Source organism: Dermochelys coriacea, chromosome 11, assembly GCF_009764565.3.
Source record: "Dermochelys coriacea isolate rDerCor1 chromosome 11, rDerCor1.pri.v4, whole genome shotgun sequence".
Lineage (NCBI taxonomy): Eukaryota > Metazoa > Chordata > Testudines > Dermochelyidae > Dermochelys > Dermochelys coriacea.
In genome coordinates, this window is record NC_050078.2 from 17,467,159 (window position 1) to 17,493,916 (window position 26,758).

The 26,758-nt window shown below is 39.4% G+C and overlaps 1 protein-coding gene across 5 annotated transcripts in view; it reads right to left on the reverse strand.

The window, feature by feature from the left end:
* NCKAP5 (NCK associated protein 5) overlaps nucleotides 1-26,758 on the reverse strand; it is a 644,081-nt gene that overhangs the window by 85,725 nt on the left and 531,598 nt on the right. For all 5 annotated transcript variants that reach the window (XM_043505027.1, XM_043505028.1, XM_043505024.1 and 2 more), the window contains one exon: nucleotides 1,979-2,083. In XM_043505027.1, the coding sequence (XP_043360962.1) occupies nucleotides 1,979-2,083 (105 nt within the window). The remainder of the gene's footprint in view (nucleotides 1-1,978; nucleotides 2,084-26,758) is intronic.

A 26,758-nucleotide genomic window follows, 5' to 3' on the forward strand; every position in this document is an offset into this window, starting at 1 on the left:
TGTGATTTCCCCACATTTATTACTACAAAGGCTGTTTGGCTGAGAACAGGATTTTTATTGCTGAGGAGTTCCTCAGCTACTGCTGCTCACTCCTCAAGTGACATCATAATACTCTGTCGGTAACAAACCTAATTACAGGACAAATCATCGCTCCCTGTCATGGACAAAACCCCTGAATCAGAAAAATCAGTCATCAGTAGCAGCGGAGAGTTTCACCTTATGTCCCGCTAAGCAGTGAAAGGGGTGTAGAAGGACTGGTCTCCAAACCCTCCAGAGGGCCAGGTAATACCCAGAGCACAGGCTTCAGCATTTCTGCAATAGAGTCCTTTGGCTTTCACCACTGGCATCATTCACTCCCTCTGCTGTCACTAGTTCCCCCTGCTATGTCTGGGTCCTCCCATGCAGGTAGAAGGCATGGAGGCCAACAGTAGCACTGACTTCTGCTTATTATGGTATTTCAGCTGTGGTTCTAAATAAACATACAATGTTTGGTGACAGGTTTCAGAGTAGCAGCCATGTTAGTCTGTATTCGCAAAAAAGAAAAGGAGTACTTGTGGCACCTTAGGAACTAACTAAAGGTGCCACAAGTACTCCTTTTCTTTTTTGTGAATGTTTGGTGACTGCACTCTGGGGTCCACCCTATATAACAGGACAGGCATGTCCAAAGTGCCTAGTGCCTGCCTGGAAGGACTGCTATAGATTCTGGGGAAGGGGAGCACATAGCATGGTGCAGAGCCCTCACTCCCCTCCCCGCACCTTCTGCTGCTTTGGGAGCCTTCCCATCCCATCCCCTTTTCCCCTTTGTGCCTTAAGGAGGAGAGGGACATCAGGTCCTATGATTTTAGAATAAGAAGCAAATGGACATCTAAGCAAAAAGTATTTTCATGTAAAGACCCTTAATATTTACAGCAAGTAAGAAAACATGGAAAATATAGTGTGCACCACTAGAGTTCTCTCTAAATAGAATGTTCTCTCAACTTCCTAAATTTTAAAAGGAGGCTGGGTTTTTCTTCTATGAGTTGTATAATTTTTTTTTAAAATTATGTTTAAAAAACCTTTAAAGATTATATTTATGATGCATTAATTATATATAGTTAACTTGCACACTGGTTAATTAATTTGAATTGCATAATCTGAGTTTTTTCCCCTAATCATGACTTCCAAACCATCGCTTTTAATGAAATTAGAGTACAAAAGCTGTCTGTATGAGTATAATTTAAACATGTAATTGTTGTTAGAAAGAAAAGACAACTGAATGAATCAAACAATTGCAGAGAGAAAACTGCATACTTAGAAAAATCTAACCTGAAAGCTAAATTACAGATTGTATAGAGGGTCATTAACATCTTTTTGAACCTTTGAAACAATGGCTTTCCACTAAAATATGTATTATTATAAAGCAGATTACATTTCTGATAACGCTTTTATACTTTAAGAGGAAAGGCATAGAAAGGCTCAGTTTTCTGTTCTCATCCACTTTATTTCTCTCTATCTTTATGTGACTTTTGTTTTTAAAGCTATTTTTCTCTCCGTCAATGAAACATGAAAGCCCTACTGGTTAAAGTTTTGCCAAATAAGCACAAAGCTAACCCCATCTTTATTTTAAAAAAATAAATAAAAAAAACCTGCAGCGACCATGAATTTTTAAAAGTTCATACATAATATATCATAAAAGTAGGATGAATAATATGGTGCATGGGCTTTAATAAAAAGCTCCTTGACCATTTCTCAGAGATTTTGAGATGTAATCAATACCCAAAAAGGTATATTGGGGACATTGTCAAGATTTATGCTTTTTTTGCACAGAGTGACACTTTCTGTGTACTATATCAACCAGAGACATGATATTGAATTTCAGGGAACAGAAGAAAGGAAAGTATTGTTATCTGTCTCAACAATGGCTCACCCATGACATCGCACTTCACAGACAAAAATGAGAACTCCAAATGAGGCACTCAATGACTGCACAAAGACTCACATGAATCTGAACACCAGTAGTTCGTGATTGTATCAAACTTCTGTTCCTTTCTACATCTGAAAGCAAATCCCCAGACGAGAGATCTAAGATGCGTGAATGCAGTTTCTGGCAGAAGAGAATGACCAAAGCATAAACATTTGACAAATATGCAACAGATCAGCATTTTAAAAATTCCAGACCTTGCAGTTAAATTTCAAAGGTGACTAAAACTCTGTGGTAAAAGAGCACTTGTCCTCATTTGAAAGTTTTCCATTTTACTGCTTACTGAGTACAGGACTTGATGCATGAATATTTTTCATCCAAAGAAAACTGCGACTCCCTGCGACTGTTTCACAACTTATCATGATTTCACATGCAATAATGACAAAGTAATAGGACCCCAATCATATTTATACATAGAGTTTGGCAAGTTTGAATTAAAGAAGTATAAAAATGAATGATGAAATTAACATTTATAAAGCAATCAACACATTAACCTTGTTTTATTTAGCAGTTGCTACAGCTTGAGTGAATGATTATAAAAGTGACCCTATTTCTAAATGGCATTGATCTTGTGAAGCCCTGCCTTGCACACATTCTAACTCAAAGTCATTAATGTCATCTGTTAGGAACAATTAATATGAATACAAAATAATTGCATCAGGGAGCAAGGGACTCAGAGGATTTTGTGCATTAATATTCACATGCTGTTCAATTACACACTCAGTCCCTTATTTCAGTTTTGCTTGGAAGACCTGCTAACCTGATGCCATTTACCCCATATTAATCTGTACACTAATTACCAAGGCTTTCTGTATAGAATAAGTCTGACCTATTTTAATTTCAAACATATGATTTATTTGAATGTTGTTTCTTGACCAATGACTTCAAAAGAAAAAATAGCTATAACTGCTCTCCAGCTGGTCATGTGAGCTAAGCTTTTTGATTATAGATATTTGGGATCTGATCTGCAGTCCACTGAAATATGTGAAAAGGTTCCTGTTGACTTCAATGAGCTTTGGGTCAGGCCCTCTGGTAAGATCCTGCCCACCCTCCCTGCACCCACAGAAGAATCAAGACACTGGAACTGCTAAGTTCATGTTGTGCATGGCTGTGGGTGTTGGAAAGGGGTGAAGGGGAAGGAGAGGCTGCAGCAAACCTGCCAAGGAAACTTGGTACCCTGGGTTACACTGTGCAGGACACACCCTTTGGGAATGTGGAAACGATGCAGTGGGGCAAAGCAGTGGGCCCGGAAACTGTTTATCCATGGGTCCACAAATATTAGTGTAAGGGGGACGCAATAGCTTGCAACCGCTAATCTTACCAATATCCAGCTAGAGTATTGGCAGAGCAGCTCTACACAGGCTTCTGCAAGCTGGGACTGAGGCTTCAGCTCAGCACCACATGCAGTGCTCAGCCTGCTTACCAGGCACTCACCTCTACAGTTTCTTCCTCTGGAGAATGAATCATCCAGAAATAGACATCTCTTCTTCCAGCCTTTGCTGGTCACATCCAGAATTGCAGACTGACTTCTCTTCCAGGCAATTTAGTACTTTTAACCACTAATTTTTAATTGGGGAATAATTTTGCAGGAGTTACATATTCATCTAGTTTTCATTCAGTGTTTTGTTTTAACCTGTGCTATCCTGTTTCAGTAAGATTATGGAAAACTGTTTGAATGATGAATGCTCTGTATAATCATATTTCCTATACACAATGTTGAATAGATGCCACAAACACTTTGCATTCAGTATAGTTTTCATTATAAATATTTACTACACCGAGTGTACATGTCTTAACACAGTGTCAGTTATATCTATTCTCCAGTTATTGAATGTGAACCATTTAAAATATTGTTATTGTAATTGCAGGCTTTGCCCAAAATTTAAATACTGCCTAATTACACCTTTTCAAGCTCACAGGTTTACAATGAACTCAAAGTTAGCCTTTAATTGAAAGTCTCCCAACTGTATAGTTGAGCCACCAGAAAATTCAAATTAATTCAAACAGAGGAATCTTTGATGCTATGCAAAGGTGTTGTTAGGAAGGGCCCTTTGAAAAGGACCGTCTTTCCTCCAAAAAGAATAACTTCCTGGTCTCTCCTTCCAGAGGATTTTTAGTGCAAGTTTCTGTACTTAAGCCATGCATTAGACTGGAAAATTAGGGAAGTGTGAAGGGAATAGACACTAACATTTATTTCCCAAGAAAACATACTGGAAATACTACTTCAGGAGTTTTACATCTTGAAGACTTGCTTCAGAGTTTGCCAGTCCCTAAAAATGTTTTGAAAATAAATATTTTATTGTACATGAGTTAGCAATACACATGGCCATAAATAATGAAGTGAACAATATAATTTGTTATAACAATAACAGTTACATGAAACTAAGTACACTGCTATATCATCCTTGTGAAACATAATGCCAGCTCACTCAGCATACTGAGTCAGCAAGAAGAAAATAAAATCAGGAAGGAGAAAGAAATAATCTCCCAAATAACAACCTAAAATTAATTACAAATAGTAAATTGTTAAAAGTTATAAATTTTTGGGCTAAATACAGGGGTAAATGGGTGACATTTAATGGCCTGTGATATACAGGAGGTCAGACTAGGTGATCTAGTGAATCCTTCTGGCCTTAAACTCTATGAGCCTATAAATAATAAAAGTAAATCAGCAAAATATAATAAGAATAATAGAGAAGAAAGGAAGGACAGTGGGTTCTCAAGATCTATAATGCCACTACATATCTGTATCAAATAGACCAATTAAGTAATCATCATATTGGAAACGTTCACCATCATACAAATCACAAAAGGATCTGGGGGTTATAATGGATCACAAATTGAATATGAGTCAACAATGTGATTGAGTAGTAAAAAATATCATACTGGAGGGTACTAACAGGAATGTTGTATGTAAGACACAGTGGGTAATTGTCTCACTCTTCTCAGCTGGAGTATGTTTCCAGTTCAGGGCGCCACACTTTAAGACGGATGAAGACAAATTGAGAGAGTCAGAGGAGAGCAACAAAAATGATACAAGTTTTACAAAACCTGACTTGTGAAGAAAGGTTAAAAAACTGGGTACATTTAGTTTTGAGAAAAGAAGACTGAGGGGGTAACAATCTACATATATGCTAAGAAATGTTATAAAGAGGATGGTAATCAATTGTTCTCCATATCCATTGAAGGTAGGACAAGAAGTAATGGGCTTAATCTGCAGCAAGGGAGTTATAGGTTAGATATTAGGAAAAGCTTTCTAACTATCAGGCTAGTTAAGCACTGGAGTAGGTTTCCAAGGGAGTTGTGAAATCCCCCTCATTGGAGGTTTGAAAAACCAATTAGACAAATGCCTGTCAGGGATGGTCTAATATACACAGCCCTGCCTCAGTGTAGGAAGCTGGACTAGGCGACCTCTTGAGGGCCCTTCCAGTCCTACATTTGTAGGATTCTATGAAATCAGCTGTAACAGATACATATCCAGCAGAATGATCTACATTAACAAAGTTTAAAGAAACAGAACAAAGTTTGGATTAAGATAATTAAGGAAATAGAGCCACACAGCAATGAAACAGTAATTATAAAGTAAAAATGACAGGAAAATAATTTCCCCCCACATTCATTTCTTTTCTCTAAGTGATAAAGTAAAAAAATAAAGAAGTATACTTTTGCTTATTAAAAATGTCAATACATTTACAAAATGAAAAAAATATTCTACAAAATGTGACCCCCTCTCCCCCACTGATGACCTTATCTCACATAAACTCCAATGACATGATATAAACTATACTGTATTGATCACGGACATTCTCACATGACACACTTGTTTACATCACAGCATCTGTGCAACGATACCTCTGTGCTGAAAATAATTTGGTTTTTAAAATATTGTTGATGCTCTTGGGGTTCAGCAGAGCAAAATAGAGTACAAAAAAGATTACTCTTCTTGAAGTCTGTGTAAGGTGGAGAACTTCCATGCATGAACTTCCCTTGCCTGAATAGAAGAGGCGATCAAGTGCACACATGGCATCGCCCTTGAACTGCTGTGGATTGAGGCACGCATGCATAAGAATGGAGCAGTCCTGAGCTGGGAAAATACATGTCATCCTCTCACCAGCCCCCATGCAGAACATTCAGGAAAGTTAATACAGCATAGGATGTATCATTTTTTCAGAAGTTTTTCTCTTTTTGGTTCCAAAAAGCCTATAGAAATAATACACTGTGAAACAGTTCTATTGCCCCATTCCAGATAATGTGACAACCCCACCGCCAAAACCCCTCACAATAAACACTATGATTTGGTATATAGTTTATTTAATAGGAGTTTCTAAAGATAATGTCTCCATTATGGAATTGGATCCTGCTGTCATAGAATCATAGAATCATAGAATCATAGAATATCAGGGTTGGAAGGGACCCCAGAAGGTCATCTAGTCCAACCCCCTGCTCAAAGCAGGACCAAGTCCCAGTTAAATCATCCCAGCTAGGGCTTTGTCAAGCCTGACCTTAAAAACCTCTAAGGAAGGAGATTCTACCACCTCCCTAGGTAACGCATTCCAGTGTTTCACCACCCTCTTAGTGAAAAAGTTTTTCCTAATATCCAATCTAAACCTCCCCCATTGCAACTTGAGACCATTACTCCTCGTTCTGTCATCTGCTAAATGTCTTCAATGTCTTCTGGGCATTGAACAGAATGCACAGAAAATCTTACACCTGTTCCTTGCAAAATTGGTGAGAGTTCTAATTCAAGCTAAATACTACACAACCAAAACATTAAGCATGTATTCTTCATATGCTTAATTCTCAGAACAAAGGGGCAAATTATGTGTATGGAAACACTGAAAATAAAAAATGTAAAATGGATTTCAGCTTTACACAAATTAGACATATGGTGAAGATTGCCTTCCAAAGAGACCAGCAAAATTGGTCATGTATTGGAAGTGGGCTTTAACTAAAGAGGAAAGAAAGTGTACTGAAAACCTCAAAGATGCTTTAAAGTGTTTTCTTACGAAGTGATGTTATTGGAAATGGTTCTTACTGCAGATCTCACTGTACTTAATTATAAAATGTTGGAACATTTCTGAGAACTGTACTCTTTTTGATCTACAAAAATGTATGAATTGATGATTATGTATAATTGTTAGCTATACTTACTTATTTCAGATCTTGGAAGTTATAAATCTAATGGAACACTGAGAATTAAACTCCTGCTTTTCTACTAATTAATTACTGGACTATAGACAGAACTTTATATCCATTGCAAAATATTGTTTAATCTAACTTTTCAGTACACAAACAAGAATATTTATTTATTTTCTATTTTCATAGTTTATAATGGCAATAATGACCGCCATGCATTTCCCCCTAGTTACCCAGGTGGGTTAAGGATTTGCATTCACCTCCTCTCACTGTTTATGAATTGCCAGGAAATGCAGTGTCACAGTAATGCTGTTTCAGAGTAGCAGCCGGGTTAGTCTGTATTCGCAAAAAGAAAAGGAGTCCTTGTGGCACCTTAGAGACTAACACATTTATTAGAGCATAAGCTTTCGTGAGCTACAGCTCACTTCATCGGATGCATTTGGTGGAAAAAACAGAGGAGAGATTTATATACACACACACACAGAGAACATGAAACAATGGGTTTATCATACACACTGTAAGGAGAGGTTTCAGAGTAGCAGCCGTGTTAGTCTGTATTCGCAAAAAGAAAAGGAGTACTTGTGGCACCTTAGAGACTAACACATTTATTAGAGCATAAGCTTTCATGAGCTACAGCTCACTTCATCGGATGCATTTGGTGGAAAAAACAGAGGAGAGATTTATATACACACACACAGAGAACATGAAACAATGGGTTTATCATACACACTGTAAGGAGAGTGATCACTTAAGATAAGCCATCACCAACAGCAGGGGGGGGAAAGGAGGAAAACCTTCCATGGTGACAAGCAGGTAGGCTAATTCCAGCAGTTAACAAGAATATCAGAGGAACAGTGGGGGGTGGGGTGGAGGGAGAAATACCATGGGGAAATAGTTTTACTTTGTGTAATGACTCATCCATTCCCAGTCTCTATTCAAGCCTAAGTTAATTGTATCCAGTTTGCAAATTAATTCCAATTCAGCAGTCTCTCCTTGGAGTCTGTTTTTGAAGCTTTTTTGTTGAAGTATAGCCACTCTTAGGTATGTGATCGAGTGACCAGAGAGATTGAAGTGTTCTCCAACTGGTTTTTGAATATTATAATTCTTGACGTCTGATTTGTGTCATTCTTTTACGTAGAGACTGTCCAGTTTGGCCAATGTACATGGCAGAGGGGCATTGCTGGCACATATCACATTGGTAGATGCGCAGGTGAACGAGCCTCTGATAGTGTGGCTGATGTGATTAGGCCCTATGATGGTATCCCCTGAATAGATATGTGGACAGAGTTGGCAACGGGTTTTGTTGCAAGGATAGGTTCCTGGGTTAGTGGTTCTGTTGTGTGGTGTGTGGTTGCTGGTGAGTATTTGCTTCAGATTGGGGGGCTGTCTGTAAGCAAGTACTGGTCTGTCTCCCAAGATCTGTGAGAGTGATGGGTCATCCTTCAGGATAGGTTGTAGATCCTTGATGATGCGTTGGAGAGGTTTTAGTTGGGGGCTGAAGGTGATGGCTAGTGGCGTTTTGTTGTTTTCTTTGTTGGGCCTGTCCTGTAGTAGGTGATTTCTGGGTACTCTTCTGGCTCTGTCAATCTGTTTCTTCACTTCAGCAGGTGGGTATTGTAGTTGTAGGAATGCATGATAGAGATCTTGTAGGTGTTTGTCTCTGTCTGAGGGGTTGGAGCAAATGCGGTTATATCGTAGCGCTTGGCTGTAGACAATGGATCGAGTGGTATGATCTGGATGAAAGCTAGAGGTATGTAGGTAGGAATAGCGGTCAGTAGGTTTCCGATAATGGGTGGTGTTTATGTGACCATCGCTTATTAGCACCGTAGTGTCCAGGAAGTGGATCTCTTGTGTGGACTGGTCCAGGCTGAGGTTGATGGTGGGATGGAAATTGTTGAAATCATGGTGGAATTCCTCAAGAGCTTCTTTTCCATGGGTCCAGATGATGAAGATGTCATCAATGTAGCGCAAGTAGAGTAGGGGCATTAGGGGACGAGAGCTGAGGAAGCGTTGTTCTAAGTCAGCCATAAAAATGTTGGCATACTGTGGGGTTATGCGGGTACCCATCGCAGTGCCGCTGATTTGAAGGTATATATTGTCCCCAAATGTGAAATAGTTATGGGTGAGGACAAAGTCACAAAGTTCAGCCACCAGGTTAGCCGTGACGGTATCGGGGATACTGTTCCTGACGGCTTGTAGTCCATCTTTGTGTGGAATGTTGGTGTAGAGGGCTTCTACATCCATAGTGGCTAGGATGGTGTTTTTAGGAAGATCACCAATGGACTGTAGTTTCCTCAGGAAGTCAGTGGTGTCTCGAAGATAGCTGGGAGTGCTGGTAACGAAGGGCCTGAGGAGGGAGTCTACATAGCCAGACAATCCTGACATCATAATCAAAAAGGCTGACAAAGGAGGTGCTGTCGTCATCATGAATAGGTCAGAGTATGAACAAGAGGCTACTAGGCAGCTCTCCAACACCACTTTCTACAAGCCATTACCCTCTGATCCCACTGAGAGTTACCAAAAGAAACTACAGCATTTGCTCAAGAAACTCACTGAAAAAGCACAAGAACAAATCCGCAGAGACACACCCCTAGAACCCCGACCTGGGGTATTCTATCTGCTACCCAAGATCCATAAACCTGGAAATCCTGGACGCCCCATCATCTCAGGCATTGGCACCCTGACAGCAGGATTGTCTGGCTATGTAGACTCCCTCCTCAGGCCCTTCGTTACCAGCACTCCCAGCTATCTTCGAGACACCACTGACTTCCTGAGGAAACTACAGTCCATTGGTGATCTTCCTAAAAACACCATCCTAGCCACTATGGATGTAGAAGCCCTCTACACCAACATTCCACACAAAGATGGACTACAAGTCGTCAGGAACAGTATCCCCGATACCGTCACGGCTAACCTGGTGGCTGAACTTTGTGACTTTGTCCTCACCCATAACTATTTCACATTTGGGGACAATGTATACCTTCAAATCAGCGGCACTGCGATGGGTACCCGCATAACCCCACAGTATGCCAACATTTTTATGGCTGACTTAGAACAACGCTTCCTCAGCTCTCGTCCCCTAATGCCCCTACTCTACTTGCGCTACATTGATGACATCTTCATCATCTAGACCCATGGAAAAGAAGCTCTTGAGGAATTCCACCATGATTTCAACAATTTCCATCCACCATCAACCTCAGCCTGGACCAGTCCACACAAGAGATCCACTTCCTGGACACTATGGTGCTAATAAGCGATGGTCACATAAACATCACCCTATATCGGAAACCTACTGACCGCTATTCCTACCTACATACCTCTAGCTTTCATCCAGATCATACCACTCGATCCATTGTCTACAGCCAAGCGCTACGATATAACCGCATTTGCTCCAACCCCTCAGACAGAGACAAACACCTACAAGATCTCTATCATGCATTCCTACAACTACAATACCCACCTGCTGAAGTGAAGAAACAGATTGACAGAGCCAAAAGAGTACCCAGAAGTCACCTACTACAGGACAGGCCCAACAAGGAAAACAACAAAACGCCACTAGCCATCACCTTCAGCCCCCAACTAAAACCTCTCCAACGCATCATCAAGGATCTACAACCTATCCTGAAGGACGACCCATCACTCTCACAGATCTTGGGAGACAGACCAGTCCTTGCTTACAGACAGCCCCCCAATCTGAAGCAAATACTCACCAGCAACCACACACCACACAACAGAACCACTAACCCAGGAACCTATCCTTGCAACAAAGCCCGTTGCCAACTCTGTCCACATATCTATTCAGGGGATACCATCATAGGGCCTAATCACATCAGCCACACTATCAGAGGCTCGTTCACCTGCGCATCTACCAATGTGATATATGCCATCATGTGCCAGCAATGCCCCTCTGCCATGTACATTGGCCAAACTGGACAGTCTCTACGTAAAAGAATGAATGGACACAAATCAGACGTCAAGAATTATAACATTCAAAAACCGGTTGGAGAACACTTCAATCTCTCTGGTCACTCGATCACAGACCTAAGAGTGGCTATACTTCAACAAAAAAGCTTCAAAAACAGACTCCAACGAGAGACTGCTGAATTGGAATTAATTTGCAAACTGGATACAATTAACTTAGGCTTGAATAGAGACTGGGAATGGATGAGTCATTACACAAAGTAAAACTATTTCCCCATGGTATTTCTCCCTCCCACCCCACCCCCCACTGTTCCTCTGATATTCTTGTTAACTGCTGGAATTAGCCTACCTTGCTTGTCACCATGAAAGGTTTTCCTCCTTCCTCCCCCTGCTGTTGGTGATGGCTTATCTTAAGTGATCACTCTCCTTACAGTGTGTATGATAAACCCATTGTTTCATGTTCTCTGTGTGTGTGTATATAAATCTCTCCTCTGTTTTTTCCACCAAATGCATCTGATGAAGTGAGCTGTAGCTCATGAAAGCTTATGCTCTAATAAATTTGTTAGTCTCTAAGGTGCCACAAGTACTCCTTTTCTTTTTAGTAATGGTGTTATGTTTGCATATGCCTTTTCACAATTCTTTTCATACCGACTACTGATATTACCTAGTTTCAGAGTAACAGCCATGTTATTCTGTATTCGCAAAAAAGAAAAGGAGGACTTGTGGCACCTTAGAGACTAACAAATTTATTTGAGCATAAGCTTTTGTGACCTACAGCTCACTTCATCGGATGCATTCGGTGGAAAACCGACTTGCCACCGAATGCATCCGATGAAGTCGACCAGCTTGGCTTAATGGTGAAATCCTAGCGGATCTTAAACATAAAAAAGAAGCTTACAAGAAGTGGAAGGTTGGACATATGACCAGGGAAGAGTATAAAAATATTGCTCGGGCATGTAGGAAAGATATCAGGAGGGCCAAATCGCACCTGGAGCTGCAGCTAGCAAGAGATGTCAAGAGTAACAAGAAGGGTTTCTTCAGGTATGTTGGCAACAAGAAGAAAGCCAAGGAAAGTGTGGGCCCCTTACTGAATGAGGGAGGCAAGCTAGTGACAGAGGATGTGGAAAAAGCTAATGTACTCAATGCTTTTTTTTGCCTCTGTTTTCACTAACAAGGTCAGCTCCCAGACTGCTGTCCTGGGCATCACAAAATGGGGAAGAGATGGCCAGCCCTCTGTAGAGATAGAGGTGGTTAGGGACTATTTAGAAAAGCTGGACGTGCTCAAGTCCATGGGGCCGGACGAATTGCATCCGAGAGTGCTGAGGGAATTGGCGGCTGTGATTGCAGAGCCCTTGGCCATTATCTTTGAAAACTCGTGGCGAACGGGGGAAGTCCCAGATGACTGGAAAAAGGCTAATGTAGTGCCCATCTTTAAAAAAGGGAAGAAGGAGGATCCTGGGAACTACAGGCCGGTCAGCCTCACCTCAGTCCCTGGAAAAATCATGGAACAGGTCCTCAAAGAATCAATCCTGAAGCACTTAGAGGAGAGGAAAGTGATCAGGAACAGTCAGCATGGATTCACCAAGGGAAGGTCATGCCTGACTAATCTAATCGCCTTTTATGATGAGATTACTGGTTCTGTGGATGAAGGGAAAGCAGTGGATGTATTGTTTCTTGACTTTAGCAAAGCTTTTGACACGGTCTCCCACAGCACTCTTGTCAGCAAGTTAAGGAAGTATGGGCTGGATGAATGCACTATAAGGTGGGTAGAAAGCTGGCTAGATTGTCGGGCTCAACGGGTAGTGATCAATGGCTCCATGTCTAGTTGGCAGCCGGTGTCAAGTGGAGTGCCCCAGGGGTCGGTCCTGGGGCCCGTTTTGTTCAATATCTTCATAAATGATCTGGAGGATGGTGTGGATTGCACTCTCAGCAAATTTGCGGATGATACTAAACTGGGAGGAGTGGTAGATACGCTGGAGGGGAGGGATAGGATACAGAAGGACCTAGACAAATTGGAAGATTGGGCCAAAAGAAATCTAATGAGGTTCAATAAGGATAAGTGCAGGGTCCTGCACTTAGGATGGAAGAATCCAATGCACCGCTACAGACTAGGGACCGAATGGCTCGGCAGCAGTTCTGCGGAAAAGGACCTAGGGGTGACAGTGGACGAGAAGCTGGATATGAGTCAGCAGTGTGCCCTTGTTGCCAAGAAGGCCAATGGCATTTTGGGATGTATAAGTAGGGGCATAGCGAGCAGATCGAGGGACGTGATCGTTCCCCTCTATTCGACACTGGTGAGGCCTCATCTGGAGTACTGTGTCCAGTTTTGGGCCCCACACTACAAGAAGGATGTGGATAAATTGGAAAGAGTACAGCGAAGGGCAACAAAAATGATTAGGGGTCTAGAGCACATGACTTATGAGGAGAGGCTGAGGGAGCTGGGATTGTTTAGTCTGCAGAAGAGAAGAATGAGGGGGGATTTGATAGCTGCTTTCAACTACCTGAAAGGGGGTTTCAAAGAGGATGGCTCTAGACTGTTCTCAATGGTAGCAGATGACAGAACGAGGAGTAATGGTCTCAAGTTGCAATGGGGGAGGTTTAGATTGGATATTAGGAAAAACTTTTTCACTAAGAGGGTGGTGAAACACTGGAATGCGTTACCTAGGGAGGTGGTAGAATCTCCTTCCTTAGAGGTTTTTAAGGTCAGGCTTGACAAAGCCCTGGCTAGGATGATTTAACTGGGACTTGGTCCTGCTTTGAGCAGGGGGTTGGACTAGATGACCTTCTGGGGTCCCTTCCAACCCTGATATTCTATGATTCTATGATTCTAAGTGAGCTGTGGCTCAGGAAAGCTTATGCTCAAATAAATTTGTTAGTCTCTAAGGTGCCACAGGTCCTCCTTTTCTTTTTTTATATTACCTAGTGTCATTTCAAGGGCAACGCTTGGACCAAATTTTCAAAGTTCTTTTCCTTCCAATTCCCTAACAACTTCCTTATTGTTTGTCTTGACAATCTACCCTTACCTCCAACATATGGCATTCCTCTTAATGATTTGGATCTGTAAAGGGTCCAGCTTTGTAGAGGCCCTTTTCCAGATGCCAGAGTGTCCACTGTCCTCTTTACCACTTTTCAGAAATCTCTCTACAAGAGCTGAAGTTCCCCAAAGAGTATTAATGGCACATGCACGTCTATTTCATAAGATGCCTCATCTGCTCTTGCTCCAAAGTGGAGATTGAAGTAATGCGACTTTCCATACCAGTAGTTCCAATTTCTGGGGAATAAAATTAGGTCCTATCTTGTAGGTTGCACAGAAAAGGTCCAAAGGTATATCTCCCTCGTTTCTGTGTAAAGAGACCATCAGTAGAGGATGAGGAAATAACAGCATGGCTCTCAGTAGCAGGAAAAGAAGTTCAGTTAAAAAAAAAAGAAAAAGCATTTTCAGGAGAATGAACATGAATACTGGAAACTATCATTTCTCCTGATCTTCTCTGTTAGGTGCCTGTAGCATTCTGAGTAAGTGTCCACATTTAGGATAGTTTACAGCCCATATTTACTGGAAGTAATCCATGAACCTCTGCATTCTGCATACCTGGAGTTAGATCTTTGTTTTTAAATGTTGGCTGGCTGGGTGGAATATTGTCTACAGACACCCTTCAAATGGCATAGAATACTTTGTAACAAACATTTGGACACACACAGCTCCTCGGTCCTGAGGACACACAAGATAGAGCCGGATGCCAACCAGTCAATCTGTACCTGCAGAAGTCTCCCTGTCCATCCCCATCCTTGACATTTCCCCATCTTGCACCATCAATTGCCAGAGGAAAAAAGAGGGTGGGGCTTGTAGATAGTGGCCATGGCCAGAGAAGTGCTGAACCAAACCCTATCCTGGCCCCCTTATTTGGGTGCAGAACAATCATGGGGCTGAAAAAGAATGACAAGTTACTTACCTGGGGCAGCTGACAGAACATATGATAGGTAGTAGATCCACCAGGGGCTCAAGTGGATGACTTCTTCAGCTCACACGTGCATAGCAGGCCCAGGTTTAAGCAAGTACAGTAAAAACCAGAGTAGGAACCTTGCGCTATCTTAAAACAATTCTAATATTTGCTTGAGACTGTTTAACGTAACACCTTATAATATTTCTAAGGCTCACTAAACCTTTTGATCATTAAAAGCCATTAATAAACCTTTACTCTGAGTCCCCATTTTTGGACATGCAAACATTCATAATCTTGTATGACTCTAAGGCACCATAAAACTGATCATAAAGGGGAATGCAAAATGCAAGAAAAAATTGATGAAAATTAGCTCCATAATGTACAGTCTTTTGCTTTTTGCTGCTCTGAGTATTGGTTCCAACAGGACAAGTAACTAATGACAATATTTGGCGATACTTGTAAAGGTCTATTACATGGAATCTGTGTCTTGAAAATGCAATGAATGTCTGTAGTCTTACCTCCCATGATATTTAATACTAACATCCACCTTATCAGTGATTCAGGTTTATTACTTTATTCTTCTCTATAGCCTAATTGGTAGATTTAATAAAATTAGGTTGCCTTACAGTTGTATCTGCAGAATTGCATCCTTATTTTCCTGTAGCTTCATCCTTATAGTTGCTCTTTTGTTTTCTATCCTATAGTAAGTGAACCCCAGGATATGAAATGCCCCATAGTGATATAAGCAAGCAGTTGGGGATTTTTATTTATTGGTCTTACAAATAGCTGTTCGAAATGCAAGGAACAAAATTACAAGCTTACAATATTGCTCAGTATTAACAGTGGGAAAAGTTATACACAAAATAAATATTAAAGGATTAACTCTAAAACATAGTTCAGTAAGCCAAATAATTTCTTAGTATAAAAAAGAGCTTCTAGCTATTACAGAGAATTCATCAAGTCAAGTAGATTTTATTTTGATTTTCTATTAATCTAGCAAAAGTATTTCCCTGTTCAAGTTTTAATATGTTTATTTCTGATTTTTTCCCCCTCCTGTCAGGATGAAGCCATTAAAAACTAAGTCAGGAGATATAAGAGATGTCAGACTTTAAATTCAAACCCACCCTTAATAGTGGCTTGTCAGCTTTGCTGGCAAATCCTCCAGGCGAGTTTACTGAGACTTAACTGACAACATTCAAGACAAAGTACAAGGATGTGATATTACAAACATCTGTATGGAAGATTAGGGAGTTACAGCTACGTCAGAAAATCTTGTTAACAAAGCAAATCCACCACAAAATATTAAAACAATAGTTTTGTGTCTGCTTCAGATTCTACAGGCTTGTTACACTTTGTTGTAATCAAGCCTTTCAAAAATAGGCAGAAGCAGTGAATTAGATTCCAAAAGTACTGAGAAAGTTGAAAGCAAAAATTCCTAAATGTCCACGAGTGTAAATTGTGAGGTGTTAAGCACATATTTGATGCATAAACAAAAATAGCATCATCTCTCTGTATTCTTCAGTTGCCTGTGTTACTATAAGCCTTAAATTATTCCTCTTTCAAATCCTCCTAGTTTTATTAATTTTTATAAACTGCTTTAAATAAAAGCTACACTGACCGATTTAATATAACCCTCTCTGATCCTTGCTTTCATTTTATAACTATATCAGTGTTTTCAAGTCTTGAGAATTCCAAAATATTAGTTCTTATTTTAATAGCATTAAGTTAGGAGTGTGTAAATACAGCAGCAACGATAAAATCAACTAATTTGTTTTTTTGGGGAAAATATGTATAAAGTTCCCTATGGTTAATAATTATTGTAGAGTCAACATTTTACACCAATAACCTGGTAATCAGCTAGCCAGAAGGTAAATGATTAAAGCAATTCATTATTTCATTGAGCTCACTGAAGACTCCTTGAGTATTTCATGACACCATTTTTCCTGCAAAATGCATTCTGAGGTGTTCAACCCTCCTATTAAATATCAATCTTCACTTTCTGTGCTCATTTGTTTCACATAAAAAGCAGTAAATACTTTTCATCAATACTTTTCTATTGATCTAAAATGAATGAAGTAAATTTTCCTCTCACTTTACTATGTGATGGCCAAAATCACACAGATACAGCAAGTTATGTGTATATGAAAAATTGTAACATAGAATTCTGCAAGTTATGACACCTTATCTTTTTTGATTAGTCGGTTTCAAAGACTTTTCATTTACATTTCAGGGTGGTCAGAATCACTCCAGAATACCATTTTATACTTCTAACTTTTATGACAAGGAAAATCTATACCATTTATCTTTTATGACCTGCCTTACAAAAGATATTTGTACTTTAACACAAAAAGGCAGGCCTGCCTTTTATTCTGTCAGGGTGCCCAACTGCAATACTTTAACATATGAATGTCAAGGGCTATACTATTGTTTAGGTTCCATCTATAAAATATGCACTGTATAATATAGAAGTTATTTGATTATATACTATTAAGTAATTTCATCATGTGATTAGGTAGCTTATATCAGGATAGCCAGCGATATATCATTTATAGTATAATGTAGTGTTGTAATGTTGTAGTTGTCTTTGTGATTCTTATTGTTTTAAACTTCTTTTCACATTCACTTCCTGACTCTGTCACGAGAACCAAAAATCATCTAAAGGAATTAGGCAGACCTCAATACGATCTTATTATTGACATTTATGTTGATGGATGTTGGCTCTTACAGAATTGGAATCTGCAGATCAATTCCCTTATTAGATTCTTTCTCACTGCTGCCGTGATCATTTTATCACACAAGCTGCTGCTATCAAATGCTGTTTTATCACTTTATAATGGCATAAGCTAAAGCTTTCCTCCAGCCTAGAGTTAGAAATGAAAACTGTCTTGAATCTCAAGATCACTTACTCAAGTATTCAGAAATATCCTTAGTCATTGTGTAGATTTTAAAAGTTAATTTAAACTAAATTCACATAACCACCACAAAATTACTTCCCATGCTAAAATTCCAACTTATTTCCTGGGGCAACATGTTAAATATTAAGGGCCAGAGACTGGCATGAATCTCCCACCTCCTCTTCTGTATTTTGAGTCAGGGCAGTAAATGAGCCTAGAAAGGAAAGGATTTTCAGTAGAGATAATATCAGGAACAAAACCTCTGATGTCTGGAATGAAAAGAAGCACATAACTCTCTTTCTCTCTCTCTCACACACACACACACAAACAGAGCACAGGACAAAATGTATATACAAAGATTATTGCAGTTTTACGTCTTTAAAATTTGTAAGGATAATTATACAAAATGCACATGTGGCTCTGCAGGAATGGCATTCCAGCTCCTGTTAAGAGAGGAGTTCCTCACATTAATTTAAATATCTGATAAAATAAATTAGCTTTTTTATTGTAAGGTTGAACTATGAGACTATGATTGTTATGTATTACTTCAGTCCAGGCCTTAATGGTATTTTAGTGGGCAAACAGAAAGTATTTCAAGCCTTCCAAAGGCTATTAAAACATGTGCAGATGTCTGGAAAATTAATACGATTATCTAACTCTAACCTTTTGCCTGTAGGAGGAAAAGGAGAGACCAGGCTCAAGGAAGATATTTTAGATCAATACATGGCAAGAGAGGAAGGTAAGCACTGCTTTGCTAGGAATTTCAGAGGCAACATGCTGGTGTCTCAAATAAGCATTATATTACATATTTTCAATAGATTCCTTCTTGCATAGTTTTAGCTGAAATAATTCATTTATTCTGTAAAAAAATCAGAAGAGATAAGCATCATTTTCTATAATCTTCTTTCACTGCAGTTTCTCAAAGTCCAGCCTGTTAGACACTGAAAAGTTTCATTTATTTACATGACAAGAACATGAATTTGTCAACATTAATGTTGAACAAGCCATGTTTTCCTTTCCCAAAATGTTGTGTATTTTGAAAGATGTTTTTGTGTATCTTATAGAAATGTTACAGATGGTGGGGCAGGTTGGGGGTGGAAGGCAGAGTAGTAGCAGGATTTACACAAGATGTCCTCATTCCTACTTCCAAGACTTTCATAACTTTTTAATAAAAGTTCTTTCTCCACCACTGATCAAAATGCAATGTTTTCTGTTCTGGAAAAACAATTCCAAACTTTGAACTTTTATAAAGGTTCTGTTAAAAAGCCTTAGAGGTCTGGACGGAAGGTGTTTTATTGAACACTTTTTCTTTAAATCGTCTTTTGGAGGATGGGCAAACTGGTTTGGAAATAATCAAGGGCAGTCACCCAGCTGGTGTAAATTGTCAGCTTCACTGCTCCAAGGGCTCTCTGAATCTTTTTGTCTGTTCTATAAATGAAGATTCTGAAGTGTTCAATTAACTCTTTTTTTCCCAACTTTTTGTTAATGTCTTCGAAGTCCCAACATAGAGTGAGAAAACCTAATCTTGTGGAATTTCCAGTCCAAGGCTAACTACCTCATGAAAACACTTATGCACTTTCCCAAAATTACAGAACAATAAACATATGCAGGATTGAGCCACAACTTTGCAAACCCAAAGCCTTGAATAAGCATCCCAATTTTGGCTGTTTATCTGAGCCAGACCCAAATTCAGCATCTTTAAGATTTAATTGTCCTATTCCAGTGATTCTAATGAGATATTTATTCTACAGATTACTGGATTAAGCAAAGAACTGGGACTCAGGAATTCTTGATATTTAGCCTACACTTGTTTCAGGCTGCTGTATGGACATGAGTATGTCACTTAACTCTCTGCTTCCCCATCTGTAAAACAAATATAGTGATACTTATCACAAAGGAGTGCTGTAAGTAGAACTGGGAAAATAGTGGAAAAAATCAATTCTCTAACTTGTTCCCTAAATCTGATTCAACCAAGCAAGGTGTCTTTTTAAAATTCCCTTTTCCATGAACATTCAAATAGCTGGTTTTTTTCCCCCTCAGCTTAACGATGGAGTTTCTGTTCGTGTCACAAGTGTATTCAGATGCAGATATGCACGTTCACACCAGAAGTCTTTGCTTGATGACCTCATGTATAAAAACTGGCATTGAGGTTTTGGGAATGAGGGTATTAGAAGGAAGAGACTGGGGGTTATGTCTACATTTAGAATGCTGCAGCAGTGCAGCTATAGTGTTTCAGTGGAGACACTACCTATGCTGACAGGAGGGCTTCTCCAGTTGGTGTAGGTAATCTACCTGCCCGAGAGGTGCTCATGAGGTTGATGGAAGAATTCTTCCTTTGACCTAGCACTATTTACAACAAGGGCTAGTTTGGTATAGCTTCCTCCTGCAGGGGTGGGGATTTTTCACACCCCTGAGAGATGTAGCAATACCGATGTAAGTTACTAATGTAGACCAGGCCTGGGAGAGTGAGAAAGCCAAACCCGTCACTTTTAATAAAGAGTGTGATCACCCAGCAAAAGGAGAAGGACGCAGAAAAGCATAAAGGGGCATAATCTAATCAGAAGGTTTGTTTTTTGTTTTCTGAAATCTTATTCCCTTCTCGGCTGCTCTCTTTAAACTTGCCTGGAGGTTCTGAACATGTTTCAGACCCTGGAACAGAGATTGTGCAATGTGACTAGCTACTGAGGTGGAACAATTATTCTAAGGAACTGCAACCGTACAAAGCATAAGATCTTGTATATTTTACTGGAGTCATATGGAAGCTCCTTGGCTTGATTGGGTAGGTCTGCTGACCAAGAAACGGCTATCCAGCCCCACTCCTGCTCTCAGGAGGGAATGGGGGACCAGCAAGCAGGGGTGCCACTTGGTGTAGAAGGGAAAGCCAAAGATTAGCCACCGCAATTACTCGGTATGATTGTGACAAGAGAATACTGAATCTAAAATCTGCTGAACGGCCCATACATCTGACTTGTCTTCCCCATCTTCACCCAGGAAAGATTCTAGATATTTTTAAATCTGGGTCCATGTAAGCAGACAAAAACAATCATCTCTCTTTTGTAAAGAAAAAAGGAAAATATTTAAACAAGATATATTTATTTTCTGCTATGCTTTTCTCACTAAAAAACACTCTCCACTCCCTTCTTGAAAGACTCAGCACCCTCAAGTTATTTGTCCAGGTTCTTATTTATGGATGACTAGGTCATTCAATCAGAGAACAGACGGCATACCATAGTTGGCCAATCACACAGACTGAACACAAACCCCCATATATCAAATACTCAAGGGACCACTGACATGGAAGAGTTCACAAAAAAAAAACCCACAGGGCAAAATAGGTTCCTTAAAAATTATTTACAAAACAATTCTGAATTATGAATAGTACAAATCAAAACCTGTTCCCTGACAACTCCTGGAGAGGAAAAGGCACCAAATCAGACAATGAATTGATCATAATAGTGTGACCAGATCTATTGGGAGGATTAACTAAATGGTTTTTCATGGTGATTTGAAGACAAGTGCTAAGCACTGTTATTGAGTCAAACTGTGGTCTTGCAGCAGAATGGCAATCAGCTGCACAGACATGGAACTTCTCATTCCTGAGAACAGCCAGGCCAGGTGTGTAAGGGAAAGGGGAAGACAGTCTCTCTGCCTACGTGCTGGTTTGCACCTGTGCTCACCACCCACAGTGAGGAGCCTTGTGCTGTTCCTGTCTCCCCTGTCTCTTTGTGCTGGGCTTGCAGAAGTCAATGCAGTACTAAAGTTTCAGATCTGCCATGGACTTGGCTTGGGAATAGACAGAAGGACCAGGATTAGTTCCGAAAACTGATACCTTGGCATAGAAAGAGGATAGTGTTACAGGAGTCAGGCGTTTTCCCTTTCTCCCTCACACTGTGCTTCTAGATGACTGATCCCATTTTGGAGCTGTTGTGAGATAACCATCTCTAGGTATGTGGCCTATTCAATTTCACAGCGTTTTGACAGCTGGGGCAGCAGAGAAGCAGTGTCCCTCCACGGCCACCTTAGGGCTTAAGGGAGTCACAAACCTGCCTATGGTTGTGGAGCCTTATAAATCTATCCCTGAATGGGAGGAGAAAGTGCCAGGTTTTGCTTAGGATTCTGTGGCCTTGTACCTCTAGCTAGCTCTTCTCTGTAGAGAAAAGCAGGGCCAAGATTTGATCTATGAAATAATATTATGTTGACTAGATTTTCAGAAAAGATCAGTTCCCATTTTGGGACCAAATAAGTGTCCAGAATTCCAAAGGTGCTCAGCATATTGACTGGTCCTACATGCTATTATATGGAAGACCAAAATTAAAGGTTATTTCTATTAGTTATTCCCTCATGTGCTGCGAATGACAGGTAACATTGCAGAGGCAACCCTCTGTCCCTTAAGGAAGGCCATATGTCAGGTTACTGTTAAGTAACTCCCAAGGACTGGTTTACAGAATAGCATTTAAGGCGTCCTTTAAAAAAACAAGGTTATATTCTTTCTCAAGTTCATATACAATATCTGAAGTCCATAGACAAATGTACAGTATGCACAAGTCTTATGTACACTGGAGGTGGACATATAAGGAAGAATTTTAGTCAACAGAACATAAAAAGGAAACCTGAAAAGAGTATCAGAGTAGCAGCCGTGTTAGTCTTTATTCGCAAAAAGAAAAGCAGTACTTGTGGCACCTTAGAGACTAACACATTTATTAGAGCATAAGCTTTCGAGCTGCATCCGATGAAGTGAGCTGCAGCTCACGAAAGATTATGCTCTAATAAATTTGTTAGTCTCTAAGGTGCCACAAGTACTGCTTTTCTTTTTGTGAAAAGAGTATGTATCAGTTTTTAAAACAATAGAATATTAAAGTTTAAAATTCAAACTCTACAAAATGGGTGTAGAATAAAAACGATTCACATCAATGACTTTGTAGTTGAGAAAGACTAAAGAGTGGGCATCTCTTCGAGATTTCTAAAGTACTGTTATTAATTCAAGATGTCATTATCCTGATATGCTGGTTTCCATACTTCAAATGCAGTCAGCGAGAGTTTAATTCATAACGTTCAAGATGCCCTTGTATTCCACACAGGATACAGACAAATCACCACTCTTCCCAGTATCCTGAAAAAGGTGAGTGACTAATGAAATATGGCTTGCTCACGTTTAGAGACAAATTAATTTTAATACCATCTAAAATGCACAAGAATTAGAGTTAAGTCTAGCAATATGCTGCAAAATGTTTAACAACAAAGGTAACTTTTCCCTTCAGCCTGCTCTTATCAAGAAAGAAGACAGATGGTAATTTAAGAGTTAAAGCACTAATGGACTCTTCAGTTTCATTGAGCATCTATGTGCTGATTTTATCTTGAAATACAGTATTTCACATCTTCAGCAAAGTCAATAGAGATTTAGTCAATAGTGTCACAGCCTTTGGATGAGGATCTAAATTTTACCAGTATCAAACCATCATTACAGAAGATAGGTCATATGGGAAAGAAAGGAGCACATTAGTAAAATTCAATACAAAAAGATTGGGTTGTTTGACTAGCTGTTTCATGACTCATTATGGATCACATTTCACTTTAACTACTACCCCATCTCTTCTTACTACTGTGCAATATATATAATAGTATACAAAGTATACAGAATATATGCCAGGGAAATGATTTGTTTTGTAATAGATGGCAGCACAAAATCTTATAGAATAATCTTGTTTGTTAGAATCACTTAATATAACTTTAGTTGGATTCATCTGGTGAGAGTCCATGAAGTTTAATTTAAAATCACTAGCAAATCACACTGACTTGATAAAATTTTAAGAATCTTACAGTGTAATCAAGTATAACCTTTACTGGCATAGACAGTTTTAGATAATAGAGCCATAGGTTTGATTTTGTTTCACAACCCAAAGTTCTATCACCATGCTATATAAAGTAGTAATGGGAAAAAAGAGATAATAAAATAAGTGAAATTTTCAGGGAGTTTCACATATTCATTTTAGTGAGGCTACAGGTAAATTAATCCTCTATTTTTATTACATCAGCCATTAATTTCATATAGATACATATACACACATATTACACACTATTTTTTGAGCAGTAGGCCTTTGTCTAAATTTCAAAGTCTTTTAAGATAACCAAAATAAATACTTCATATTTAGCAACTTTAATAATAACGATTATTCTTCTATACCGTTTTAGAATTTCAGTACATTTCTCTTTTACGATAAAGAACAGAAACCCTCTAAATCTTTGAATCATTTAATCTTATGCGTTCTGTTGGAATTTCATTTGGGAGTTATGGAGTGTGAAATATTCACCGTGATGAGAAAACAATTATCTAGCATACTTGTTGCTTATGCACGTTGTGTTTAAGACAGTCCTGCAATGGCTATTATTTTATTCCACTGCATAATTTCAATGAGGAGGCTTTAAAAGTTGATCTGATGACATGAAATTACACTTTTATATGTAACACATGGCTAGTGCTTTGCCCATTGTGATAACACTAGAATGATGTCTGTTTTCCAAGTCAAACTTAATTGTCCAGTCTGCACTCCAATGAGAAAGATTTCTCAGTTTTAATGGGAAATTGAAGGAGTCTTGGCCTAAATATAGAAGTTATATAACAAACAGGATAATATACACTGAACACAGAAATGCATCAACTGCAATATATTTACATCTATTGAATCTTTGATACTGTCCCTGTCATAAAATGGATGGTGATAAATCTTTGTCTCATCTAGGCTGCATTCATTAAAAAAATTCCCCACACTGTTCATGTGCACTTTATGTAATCTTAAAAAAAAAAAAAGTAAACAAGTAAATGCCACTGCTTTCTATTTAATTAAAACCTATCCCACCCCACCCTACTCCAAACAAAGAACTAATTCAGTACCACATCCCCAAAGAGTAAATAAATGGTCTGGAACTGGTCATAAAAAATACAAACAGAGCTCACAGAATTTTCACACAGTTCAGAACCTAGAATAAAGGCTACCTATAAACAGCTCTCACTTATACTTTGACCATTTACCCAGGGATTTACATGACAAGCTGACATCTTATATTTATGTCCAGTAAATACAGCAGGTTGAAAAACCAAGGTGCCCTGAGTCAAGTGGTTGCTTCTCTTTAAGGAAGGTGTGATTATGAGGAACAAAATACAACAGTGGAGAACAAAGAAAAGTGTATCTTTTTAATGCTTTTATAAGAAATTTAAAGTGTAGGGCTCCTCTGAAAAGAAACTGTAAAAATGGTAGCATAGGCTTCCATGTTTCTTGCCTTTCACTGATTCCTACATTTAAAGCGTTCAGTTTACAAGTACAATGATATTTTTTTCCCAATGATTATCTCTGCATACTCACCTTGATCTACAAAAGCAAAATTGGATTTTTTCTATTGCGCACATCCCCATCAGTAATAAAGGTCCTTACACCCAGGCAACCCCATTGTCTATATGCTATGGCCTCAGTGTATCCTCACTGACAACAATTTGCCCCCATGGACCTTAGTGAACAATTCTGGTGATGATGATGATGATGCATAAGATGGAACGGAACCTACAGCTCACTCCGTCTCAGCTGTATGTATTTTTATTTTTGTCACTAAGAGCCTGGTGTAAGTGTTCTCTCGATCCATACTTCCCCGAGTAACATCCATCTTCATTCATCAGGACGATGCCCACATATATCTTTCAATTGTTATAATAGATTGTATTCCTATTTCAAAATAATTTATAAATATTACACTAAAGACCATTTATATTTTGCCTCAAAACCATTTACTCAATTTACTGTTGGTAGTCTTTCCCTGGGAATTTATTGTCAGTTGAGCAGAGGACAAATCTTGCTTTCAGAGGTTGGATGTGAAAAGTACCTCCATAAAATATCACAGAACCTCATGTTTGTATAGACATGGAAAAGCCTTTTAATGCTTTTATTTGGCAGTCCTAAAGGCTAATAATCTGTGTTACAAGGACTTGAGAAGTGCTGGCTGCTGAGGGTTATTTTCACTTAAAAGATTTGTCATGTTCACCAGGATTATATGCTTGGTAAGCTTTATTCATTTTGTGGGGGTGGGAGGGAGAGATCAGAAAGACTCCAGATGCAGAAACCAGGCATGACAAGTAGGAGATCATAAAAACACATACTTTAGAGATGGAACTGATCTATTAGGTCAGTTAGTCCATCATACTGCTGATGAAAGATTGTTCACCATTGTGCAATATCCAGTTTAGTTTTCAATGTCCCAAATGATGAGGCTTCCATCTCTTCCCAGGGGAAACTATTTCACAGTGTAACACAACTCATTATCAGGAAGGTTTTCCTAATACTGAGAATATGCCTATATCAATGTGACTATGACTCTGATCCAGCAAAGCACTTAACCAAGTACTTAATTTTAAGCTGTGAGGAAGATTCACTGGGTTCAAATGCCCAGAAGTGTGACTAGTAATAGTCAGTGAGTGGGCAAGATACCGCTGCTGGAGAAGTTGGTCATTGACTCTCTAATCTGTTCCTTTTTATCTGAGCAATCTCTCAGGATTGAATTGGTCAGTTGTTCATCTGATTAGTGGGCTGTATTGCAAGGAGGATGAAAGTCTCAAGGCAGGAGACCATCAAGCTGGAGCAGAGGGAATCAATCCTGTAGTTGGGACCCACCTTCCAGATGAAGTCATGATATCCTCTTGCTTTGAGGATATCCCTCCAGCCATGGGGACTCCAGTTATTATGAAGGAATGGGCAATAGTAGTAGGGGATTTGATTATTAGAAACATAGACAGCTGGATATGTGAGAACTGTGAGAATGGCATGGTGAGCTGACTGCCAGGTGCAAAGGTAGCAGATCTCACAAGAGATCTAGACCAGTGGTTCTCAAAGCCAGTCTGCCTCTTGTTCAGGGAAAGCACCGGT